At 38.6% G+C, this 12,166-nt stretch overlaps 1 protein-coding gene across 1 annotated transcript in view; it reads left to right on the forward strand.

Annotated features, from left to right (window-relative positions):
* Positions 1-12,166, forward strand: part of LRP1B (LDL receptor related protein 1B) — a 1,355,016-nt gene that overhangs the window by 441,255 nt on the left and 901,595 nt on the right. The window contains 1 exon segment of the mRNA XM_075069829.1: positions 1,662-1,799. Within this exon segment, the coding sequence (XP_074925930.1) occupies positions 1,662-1,799 (138 nt within the window).

Genomic DNA, 12,166 nt, shown 5'->3' on the forward strand with positions numbered 1-12,166 from the left:
GTCCTGGTTCCTCAACATCTGGCACGGACCTTGTTAATCCGGGTGACGTCCGAGCCGGCATGACTCTCCTAGTTCGTGTCACTCTCATATTTGAGGTAGGCAGGTGAAGCGTTAGGGGGACTTTTGTCCAAGGACCCCTACTGGAAAGTTGGGTACCAACCGGGATTTGAACCCCGGTTTCTTGTATCAAAGGGCAGTCTCCCGTATGAAAGGGCGGCGCTCTTAACCACTATGCTATCCAGTCACTATATATATTTGCAACTTTAATACAGACAGAATTTAATGTTTTTTGGTGGGAAGGCAGAAATATCTCCTGAATTGTGATCATGACTGCCAGGTTTTAACTAGTTAAATTGATGTTTATTGTAACTAATGGCTAGCTCATAGCAATAGTGATACTCTAGAATATCTGCATTGCTACAAGGAAAACTGCAAAATCAAAATCGTTCTACATGAAGACAAATTTTTCAAAATATAATTTTGATCTGATGGTCTGTATCAATAACTGACATTTATTTGTTTAAAAAAAGCACATATAGGGCCACATATTCTCCTGCTTCCTTTGCATTGTTCAGGTGGCTCCAGTGGGATAGAAAGCATCTACATTTGGCAAGCTGAGTAGAGGGGAGCTTTCAGCTGGCCTGGCAGAAAACTGGCATACCTAATCCCTCTGCCGGTCCCAAAATGTGGCACTAGAGTAGGATGCTGGGAATAGATGATGAGTGATTGTATCTGAGCACACTGCACTATACTTCCTTGAGGACGGCTGTCAGCTGATGGAGTTTGGAGAGGCCCTGTCACTAGGCTAAACTCAACATGCCTGTGCCCCAGCCAGAGCATCAGGGTGCTACAAGCTGCCTCCTGACAGCTTCCTTCATCCCCAACCTCTTGGGCATCTTCCTCTTCTTTGTTAAACTCTCAGTGCATTTTATCTTAAAGTATCATGTAAGCTTTCTGGGACACAGACTGTATATTACTAAGTGTCTGTACAGTGCCAAGCACTGTGGAGACCTGACCAAAGCTGGGGCCTCTAGGTGTTACCAGGAATATAATTATAGTAATCATACAAAATGGTTAGACAGGTATGGATGATGGCAGAATGTAGAGTGATTATTACCCAGTGAAAGAGGAATACATTCTGAAATGTAAACAGTTGAATTTCTTCTTGTATTCTGAGTGTCTGAGTTGTTCTTTTTTCCTTCTCAATATGGTTGGTGACATCCTGGCCCAGGGTTGTGTTAGTGATTTGTTTGGCATTGGCAGACTCATGTAATATTGAAAATAAAAATTAAAAACTTTATTTAAAAATAATCACTTCCCCATCCTGAATGTTGTCAAATATGAATTTCAGCATCTATAATCTTTAGAGTATGGCAAACCTCCCATAAAACCGTAAGTTGTATTATCATCATTTAATTAAGTAATCCTTCTTGAGCAGTTGATTTTCTTTAATTATGCTAATCCTTATTTAAGAGAATATAATTCTACCGGTAATGCACTGAAAAGCTGCACAGTAGACAAGTACATAAAATGCCTGTACCTAGCCTTAAAGTGGAAATATTATGCAAATACATGATAATATACAGTGCATTCTTTCTCTCTTCATTTTTTGAATATAAACAAAATGTATATGAATTCTTCTATGCCTATTCTTTTTTTAGGTCCTGAGGAAATAGAATTCAAGTGTCCCCTGAATCATATGACTTGCATCGGTACAAACAGATGTATTCACTTGTCCCAACTCTGCAATGGTGTATATGACTGTTCAGATGGGTATGATGAAGGAGTACATTGTCGGGGTAAGTGAATATGTTGGGGAAAAAATTTCCACCAACTTCAGGTCTTTCAAAAGGATGCCTTTTTAAATGTGAGTTCAAAGTGATTCAGTAAACTTCTTCTTTTAACCATATGCATTTAAAATAAGTATGTACGTTATTACATTTAGTATACATTTCAAAGCCAGCTTTTAAAAAAAAATGTTTATTTTGAAAGAACTGTGAATAAAAATACCTACAGGCTTTCTTAGCATTTTTCTTTAAAAATTACAAAGTTTGTATGAAAGAGTTGTTTTCACCAAAAGAAATATGAACAAATCTCTTCTTTGGAGTATAGAAAATAGGTAACACTTGTTTGCCACAAATCCCTTTTTCCCCTAAAACGCTGTTGTTTAAAAAAGTCAAAAACAATTGGAAAGAATTTGACACTTTAGTGTGTTATGGCATTAGGTTTTTCCAATCAAAATCATTTTCCTTTCAAGGTTAACACTATTTGATTTCATCTCACTTTTATATTCAAATAATTTTACAGTTCAAAGGGTGAGTTTTCCTTAATTCTATCTGTAAGGAATTCATAAATAATACTCACGAAATCTAAACACCCTACCTCACCCCCGCAAAAAACCTTGCTCAAACAAAAGTAAACATCATGGATCATCATCTGAACTAAATGAATATAGCTGAATTGTCGTAAACTGAACTATACAGTTTTACAGTAGCTGAGGCTAAGGTGCATAGGATGGATCCTCTATTAACTATATTTTCACAGTGAAAGGGATCAAGTGTCAAACATAAAGTGTCTCCTTCTTTAGTCCTTATTTGGAAAAACTCACTCTGAGTTTGATAGATATTTTGCCTGTATATCGAGTTTAGGATTGGTCCTGAACAGAGTAGTGAATAAATGAAATCAGCAAAAGGATCTCTGGGGCACATTGACACATTCTAAGTTACAAATAAGTACTACATAGAAAAGAGCGTTTATCAGTTAATCACAATTAAAACATAACCCCCATAGATGTATTTACATATTTAAATTACTCTAGATAGGGGATTAAAAAAAGCTAATTCAAATAGTGGACAATGGTTTTTGTTCATTAGGAATTTAAAACCTTAAACATAAGGAGATTAATAGTACGGTGGAACCAGGAGACGAAGTGGATTAAAATTTAAGGCCTTACTTAAAGCATAAATTAAACAGATTCTTTGTTTTCTCCAATTGTCATTTTGCAGGGCTAACCTGCGCTTTAGAATAATAGGAATAACTGTTTTGGGGACAGGTCTTTTTTTATTTTCTGTTAAAATTACCTTTTTAAGGCTGATGTGGACTCTACCTTCTTATGTGATCACTAAATATTCTAATGTATGTGATATTTTCCCAGTAGTAAATTTCTTGTGCAGTACCTTTTATAAATATGACTTGACTTTAATAGTTCTCTCTCATAGAGTACAGTAAAGTTTAGGAAAATATGCGAGTATTGACAGTTGATTTTAGCCCTAACTTGAATATACAAAATTTAATACTGTATGGTGAAGTGGATATGTACTAAAAATTGAGTAAGAATTGATAGCCAAACTTCCAAATACAAAATCCCTATTTAGAGTAGTCTTCTATTAATACTGCTGGGAAATGGGTAACTGTGCACATAAATATTGATCTGAGTGGCAACTACCCATTTTGCACATATATAACTGATGTGAAAATATGTCCCTAAATTAAAGGGCACTTGCTTCCTCTAATAAAGTTAGAGACTGAAGAAATGAATCCAAAAAGTAAAAAGAAAAAAAATCTAACAACCAAATAATTAAATAAAAAAAAGGGTTACACTTTATAACAAGGACACTGTATTCATGTCGTTAAATTACCCTTATAGTAGAAACTCATTGCATTTGCATGATTTGATACCAGTAACTACCAGTAAATCATTCTCCATAAAGTTCACTATATGAAATAATTACTGGATAAATAACATGGAGTTAACATACCTAGATTATAATAGTATACATATTAAGGAGGACACCAAAGAGTAATCATGAATCAGACATGTTGTTAACCTTCTGCCTATATCAACTATTGTTTTTGAAATACTGCATACTGTAGCTGTAATTACTTACAGTACTAATATTTTAAAGAGTAACCAGTATCTGAACAAAATAATTTTTGTTTTAGGAAACCTAGCAGAAAATATTATTTCTTCATGGCACTGGCAAAAGAGACTCTTATCTGCATTTTGTGTTAATTAATGAAATTGTTAATCTAAAAACATTTTCAGTTCATCAGAAAGGTAATGAAAAAACACTGCACATGTTCTATTGAAGTAGTTGCATTAACCTGATATGTTACTTAGGATAACCATATCACTATGTGTGTACATATGCATGTGTCGATGTACATTCATATATGGGGAATGTGAACATACATGGTGAAGGGCATTCTCTAAACTGATATGCCCTTTCAAAAGACAGGTCTTATCTCTTGGAGACTGAAAACTTCTCATAATGCACTAAGAACTAATAGAATTCAAACATTCAATAACTAGAACTATTCAAAATGCTTTCTCTAAATTTTGCATTCTTATGTTAATTCATTATATTAACAACTCAGATGGACATATACTGGGCAGGGTGCTTTCACGAGGCAAGGAAAAATATGATTATATCTGCAGTGTGAAATGGGTAGTTCATGTGAATTTTGAATAAAATGGTAGTAGATGCAATGCTGTTACAGGCACATATGCTTTTTCCCCTGGGGAGCGTATTGCGTAAATTCAGATTTTTGTGGCAATAGAGAATAAAAATGGTTTTATTATATACAATTATTTTTCAGTGTTCTTTGAAGTTACAGGGTGTATTTGATTTGCTAAAATTCATTCTTCAAGATCTGTACCCTATGTGTATTCCACATGTGGATATGCCTGTGCACCATGCATCTGAGACTAGAGGGCATAAGGGGAGGTGCTGACTCCTTCTCCAGTTCCTTCTTACCACCTCATGTCCTGAGTCTGTGTTGAGCTATCCTCGCATCCTCTTCATTTTTGTAACTATAACCATATATAGTTTACTAGTATTTTATAGTAATTTACATTGTTAGTATAGCTTAGTTTTCCCCACCCTGGGGACCCTCTCCGTCCCTCCTTTTCGGAGTAGGCCTATGCCCAGAAGTCTTGGATTTAAAAACTCCATCTCCTACCCTTGCTCCTTCTCAATCAGTGACAACCACCAGTGCTGTTTTTACTGCCTTGGGGGAGATAGCTCCTTTCCACCCCAGATCCGAGAGGGATAAGAGCTCCTAATGAGGAAGCACCTCAAGGAGAAAGGCAGGAGATCCCAATCAGATCCAAGCCGGGGGGACCCCTCTCTACAGCAGCCACAGTGCTTGAGCAGTGTGCCTCCGATCACGAATTCTGGAGTAGAGGCCAGATCAGTAAAACTACAGATCTATTATCTTAGGCATCTCATGAGAAGCCTAAAGGGCACTCTCAGACATACAAAGAGATCCCCCTCTGAGCCTGCTTCTAGGATAAGGGATCCCTCCCAACTCCTTGCAAGTCAGGCACACAGGTCTTAGGTCTGCCTAAGCTTCTCAGCCATGAAGGGAAAGGGGGCAGGAGCAAGCTACACAAGCTACCTCTAACATGTCGCAGAACTGACATCCACCAGTACCAACCAAGAGCTCCAGATGGGACTCTCCCTCTCTAATGGTAGTGAGGCATATTCTACACCAGAGAGATCTTAGTCCTCCTGGACCCACAGTCTCCTCTACTTTCAGGCCCAGATCTTCTGAAAGACATCTAAATCGCAGAGGGACACCTTCTCAAGGAGGAGGTGGCAGCGTTAGTCCCCTAGTCTATCCGTGAGTCAAGGCTTGCCTCCTTCCAACAACAATGGTACTAGTCTTTTAGTTGGCCGAATTCGACAAACTATTACCTCCCTAACCCGGGGTTTTTAGAATTTCTTGGACTTGTCCTCTGCCCAAGCAAGGTTAAACTCCAAGGGATAGCTGGTACCTAATGCAGCCATCACACCCATCAACCAGCCTTCAACCATTCATACTTTCATTATAAGGGTCTATGGGATCATTATGAATGAGACCCCTGGTCCATGTGCGCTACCATAGAATCACGTCATCCCTCTCCTTTTCTGCAACAGCAACTGGCACTGCAGATATACACAGAGGAAAAGGATGACGAGCTGGATCTTCAGTAATGCTGGTACTGATAGGTGTATCATCTTTGTCTCCTGATAAGGAAATTGCCCCATCTTTCATCATCTCCATCTAACAACCATGGGTTTTATGAAGAACTATTGCAGAGAGTGGTGGCAGAACTTCAGATTCCATTAGAAGAAGTTGAAGATATTCAGTAAAAGCTCTTGGATATTTTGCAAGGCACACAATCAGGTAGCTCGCCCAATAAATGAGGCCATTATAGAACCATCTAAAGTGCTATGGATATACTGGCAACATTTACCTGTATCCCTTAAAATGTTGATAAATGATACTTTGTGCCTTTGAAAGGGGCAGAATTCTTATTCACTCACCTTACCCCCAACTCCCTAGTAGTACAAGCAGCCGTGGAAACATGCAGAAGATTCGTTATGACAAAGTATGTCATACTCATCACACATACTTGGCCCATACAGTTCTGGTTTCCAGACCTTCTACTAATATCAGCCTATCATCCCATCAGCATTCAACTCTTCCAACCAACTCAGAAGAATGGCAGGATCAGACATCCCAAATAAGACTCTTCACTTCATGGCTTGCTATTCGGATGGGTGTCAGACCTAGAGCATTCATGTTTGGAAACTGTTCAAGCTATTCTTAATCATAGCAGAAAAGATTCTACCAAAAAATGTAACAGATGGATTTCTTTACCTGGACAAGGCAGACCCAGGTATCACTAGGTCCAGCAGGTATTCCTGCTATTTACTCATAGACTCATAGGTCAGAAGGGACCAAAATGATCATCTAGTCTGACCTCCTGCACAAAGCAGGCCACAGAACCCTACCCATCCACTTCTATAAAAACCCCTAACCTATTTTAGACCACCTTCTCATTCTCAAGATCTTTCTATTAGCTTGCTGCAGTTCCAGTAGCAACAGTCAGTGCATGTCACCCTCCAGTATTCTATTTTTTATTCACCTGGCTAAAGCCAGCTTCCTTAAAGGCTCTTAACAGGACCTTCCCACCAGTAGTGCAGCCAATGCTGGGGGACCTCATTCTTGTACTTTCAACATGTATTGAACCTCCTTTCAAACCTTTGGTCATGTGCTCAATGTCTCACCTGTCTATGAAGGTCACCTTTCTGTTTGTCATTTTGTCTGCCAAGAAGGTGTGTGAGCTGGGGACCCTGGTGGCTGACTGGCCCAACATTCCATTTCATAAAGAGAATGATATCCCTTCACCTTCACCTGAAATTCATCCAGAAAGTAATTTCTGAGTTCCGCATAAACCTATCAAATCACTTACTGCTATTCTCCCTGAAGCCTCATGTCTCTAGCAAGAAGAGGAGACTTCATCCTCTCAACATTAGACAAGTATTGGTGTTCTACCTGCGAAGAATGAAACCATTTAGAAAATCACCTAGCTCATTTGTTGTTATAGCAGAGAAAGCACAGGGATAGGCAATATCTGCTCAGACACTCTAAGTAGATTTCTGATGGTATTCCTCTTTGCTATTAGTTGGTGCATCTCCCTCCCCCAACAGGGAGAGGGCCCATTCCACTAGAGCACAGGTGACCTCAGTAACAACTCTTAAAGAAGTAGCTGTGCTAGTCATTTGTAAGGTGGTATCCTGGTGGGTCCAGGGACAGAATAGGCACATGCGTTGATCATCTCCATTTTTCTGTATGCATGTGAGACATGGATCCTTACGGCCGAACTTGAAGGAAAAGTACAGGTGGTAGAGAGGAGATGCTTCCATAAAATCCTGGGTATCTCCTAGTTCGACCACATCACCCAATGTGCTGGGTCATATGAAGACCTCCTGACAACTGTGAAGAAGTGAAAGCTGAAGTTAATCTAGACTATCTAAGATCATTCTCCAAGAGACAGTACAGGGGAAGAGAAGAAGAGATAGACAGAGGAAGAGATGGATTGGCAACATAAGAGTGGACAGGAATGGACTTCATGGAGACTCAAGCACTTGACACACAGTTGTCAGGGGTGGAGACAATTGGTTGGTTGCTCATCAATGATGGTGCCCCAATGACGAATGTAGTTATGGGAGTGATGATGATGATGATGAACCTGGAGTTACAGCCACACTTTCACAAAGCATGTTTTGATCTAATCCTCTTCTGCTAATGTAGTGTTACAGACATCTATACCTCCTGCATCGGTGTGCACCTCTCCTATCTGAGACTTGCTTGATTGCTGCAGACATGTAGAATACACACAGGGATCAGCATTCAAAGACGAAATTGAGGTTACCTAGCTGTAATTGGAAGTTCTTTGAAATGTGTGATATTTATCTATATTCCACTACCTACCCTCCTTCCCTTCTGCTTTGGATCATGACTGGATTTATGGGAGAGAAGGAAATGGAGAGGCTGTCAGTCCATACCTCCCCTTATACCCACAGTGCTGAATATGAGGAGATCCAGGGTGAAGGCATGGAGTAATTGACACCATTTGCATGATTTTGTGATCTCATGTGCATGGCATGCATGCACACCCACAGATACAGATAGGGGCCACTCAACTTAAAGAATGTCCAGTTACAGCTAAGTAATCTCCATTTATATACTGGGGCTATCTGAAAATCACAATGTACAATGGTCATAAGAATCTGGATTTGTCATGTGCCCGTTGTATCTATTAACTGATAATTATTTCCTAAGAGCATAGAGTACTCAGTATGGAGGGTATGTGCATAAGCCAAGGCTCAGAGCAACTGATAGCTTATTTTATAGTTTATAGACTATTTCAAAATTAGTCTTAGAAACATAATGGCTTTCTTCAACAAGGTTCTTCACATTCATTTTAATGTCCAGAGGACTGATCTGCCCCACTTACATCTTCTTCGGGCCACTTTTAAAAATTTTCCATCCAATAAGCTGGGAATTCCTCTACCAATGAGGAATCCCCAGGTGGCATAAATTTGACAGAGTTGGTTGTAAGCCACCCCATTCCAGAATCTACCACTGTCCATGCTAGGGGTGGGCATAGACAGGGTGTACTATGCTCCACTAATCTTCAGTAGGGGGCTGTTACAACTAGAGCAGCCCTTGCACTGCTTCATCTTGCTCCCGCATCTGATTTTGAGGTGTTTGTTCTAGTCAGACTGAAAACACAAATGTCTTTGAGGTTGATCAACCACTTGGGCATCTTATTCCTTTGATAAATACCAATAAAGTGCTTAGTGCTTTTCAACACACAGATGTAAACAGTGCTTCCTGTTATAGACATAAAATAGCCCAGTGGAATGGGGGGAAAATATTTTTGTTGGTCAAATTTAAAATTTTCACTGGTTAAATTTCTGGCCAAAAGTGGGAGAAGTGGGTCTTATGGAGATGAGATGAGGGAAGGTTTAGGACAACACAGTGGGATTAGGAGGTTATCCTATGCATAGGACAATATGGAAGAAGGTGCCAAGATGGGAGAAAGCAACACCATCAATGTCCCCATTTTTCCTGTTACTGGAACGAAAGCTGTGAAGAAAAATATAAGGTATGAGATCCATAGTGTAGACCAAGTCACAGTTGTTCAGGAGTTTGAATTTCTGCCTTTGGATTTAATAGATATGGAAGTTTGGGATACACATGGGATTCTGTTCTCCCAAGAGGGTTTGTTTGTTTGTTTGTTTATTTAAATCACCGTAGCACCTATGTCTAGTTATTGAACAAACCCATAGCAAAAATGTGATTGCTGCTCCACAGAACTTGCAGTCTAAGTAGTATATATGCATAACTTAGACATCTCTGCTTTCATTTCTCTGAATTTTGGTACACAATGCAGTCTGTGGAAAATATAACTGAGTACACAAGAATTAAACCTTGTTAGTATCTAGGGCCATACAACCCATAACAAATCTTAAAAGGTAGAGGGTAAGAGCTATAAGCTCGGTGCTGAGAGCTGGAAAGCTATGGAAGTTGAGGAGAGAGAGTACTGGATTAGTTTGAGAGGAAAAAGGTAGCTTTACTCTGTGGGAGCTTGTCAGAAGGTTGGTCAGGCACTTGTCTTTGAGGTGTTAATGGTGACATAAGGAGATAGTCCCAAAAGGTTTGAAAACAGTTCAGAGAAGTATCCAAAGTTTTCTTAACTGAACCTCCAAACCTTTTAAGTTTTGACTTTCTCTAGAAGTTCAGAATTCTTTGGAACACTGCTCACATGAATTCCCTTTACTTGAACAGTAAAGATGAGTTCAGTGCAAACAAGAAGTGTGCTAGTTGGTTAATTATAAGTGAGGCAGGCACATGTAGCCCAAAGGAAAGGGTGTTGTATTCTGTCCATCAGTCTAATATCTTTAGAAAACAAGACAGTTATAACTAAAAAATGGTATAGCACACAAAATAAGTCATCACTAACAATAACTTAGACACAGGAACAATCACCTTTTTATTAACAGCCATTTCTTCTTCGTTGGTTTGCATTGTTAAAAAAAGCTGTGTTGAGTTATTTCATACAACTAATCTCTATTTTTATCTGTTCCTGAAAACCAAAGTACTTGAAAGTGTTCTTTTTAAAATGTAGTTGTCTGAAATATAGCACAAAGTATATAGCATAAACTCTCAAATTCTAAACCCTGACCATATCTGGTTATTGGAAGTACAGTACTAAGCTGGGTTCAGATATAAGTTAGTTATACAGCATCCTTTTTCCTCAGTTAAAGTTTCAGTACCAATTAAGTTCTGTATAAGCTCAAAATGACTGGCAAGAGTTTAGTCCTCTCCAAAACTCAGGTGAACTTCAAAAGAAGAGACCACTGGAATGCTGAATGCTATTTTTTTTGTCTCTTTGATTGTATTGTTCAAGATGATTTTTCTTTGCTCTTTTTTTCATTTTAAATGAGATCTTTTAAGATCTTTTTTAAAAAGGAAGGAAGAATACTGAAGGTGAATATCATGATAATCCTAGTGGCCTTTTTCTCTGTGTTGGATTTCTTGTTGTATGTTCTGTCTTAGTAGGTAACCTATTATTCACATGGCTACAGAAGCGACTTAGGTTCTCTAATCTCTACATCTAAGCACTTTTTAATAGAACAATATTTATATTATCTGTAACATAAAAAGTTGAAGAAAATGTAACGTGTCTATACTGGGGAGATAGTCTAGCTCTAAATTGTGGTCCAAGTAAAACAAATATTCTACAGAAAGTAAATTGGTCTGCTTTTTCCCTTGGCCAGTCTGCAATTACAAAAATAAAATGAATAGTTACCTTAAAGTTGATTGAAAACCTGAAAACATAGCAGTAAAAATCACTAAATATCCTTGAAAGGATATTTCAAAGGACCTCAGAACGCAAGCTGTACTTTAGAAACAGTGATCATAGAAGGCTATCGAAGAAACAAATTAATATGATGAATATGGTAAAGCACTGGAATGTGTTACCTAGGGAGGTGGTGGAATCTCCATCCTTAGAGGCTTTTAAGGCCTAGCTTGACAAAGCCCTGGCTGGGATGATTTAGCTGGAGTTGGTCCTGCTTTGAGCAGGGGGGTGGGACTAGATGACCTCCTGAGGTCTCTTCCAACCCTAATATTCTATGATTCTGAGAGGCAAGAAAATAATAAACTGAAGGCACTAAGTACACAGCTACTGGATACACAAGAAATGTAAAGTATATTACATAGTAATTGCCATTATATTTTTACAAGTAGATCTGTCTTAAGTATCAAGAATACCACAGGAACACTTTCTATCATGCAAAACTAACTTGCAGTGGCAAAACAGTCAGTTTTCTGAGTGATCTCTTTTTCTATTTGTATGTATAGTTTTCCAGTTCAGGTACATGAGTATGAAAGAGAGAGAAGGCACGCACATATTTGATGTATATAGAAAAAATTGTTTAAGACTTAAGGTGCTACGTTATATATCACCAAAGCTATCACAGTGACCTGGATGTTGTGCATATTATGTTATATTGGGACTGATGTGGAATGCTTGTTGTCATAAATAGATAGTTAAGGATTAATGCCTCTTTTGCCTGTAAAGAGTTAAGAAGTTCACCTAGCCTAGCTGACACCTGACCAGAGGAACCAATGGGGGAACAAGATGTTTCAAAAGGAAAGAGGGAAGTTTTCCTTTGTTTAGAATCTCAGTTTCAGCCAGAGTGAAAAAGATCAAGGAACCAGCCTCTTATCAGAGTAGTAAGTTTTAGAAAGGGATAAATAGGTTTATATTTATTTTCTTTGTAACTTGTCTTGGTACCATTAAGGGAATTATCAAATTTGA

Source organism: Chelonoidis abingdonii, chromosome 10 (assembly GCF_003597395.2).
Source record: "Chelonoidis abingdonii isolate Lonesome George chromosome 10, CheloAbing_2.0, whole genome shotgun sequence".
Classification (NCBI taxonomy): domain Eukaryota; kingdom Metazoa; phylum Chordata; order Testudines; family Testudinidae; genus Chelonoidis; species Chelonoidis abingdonii.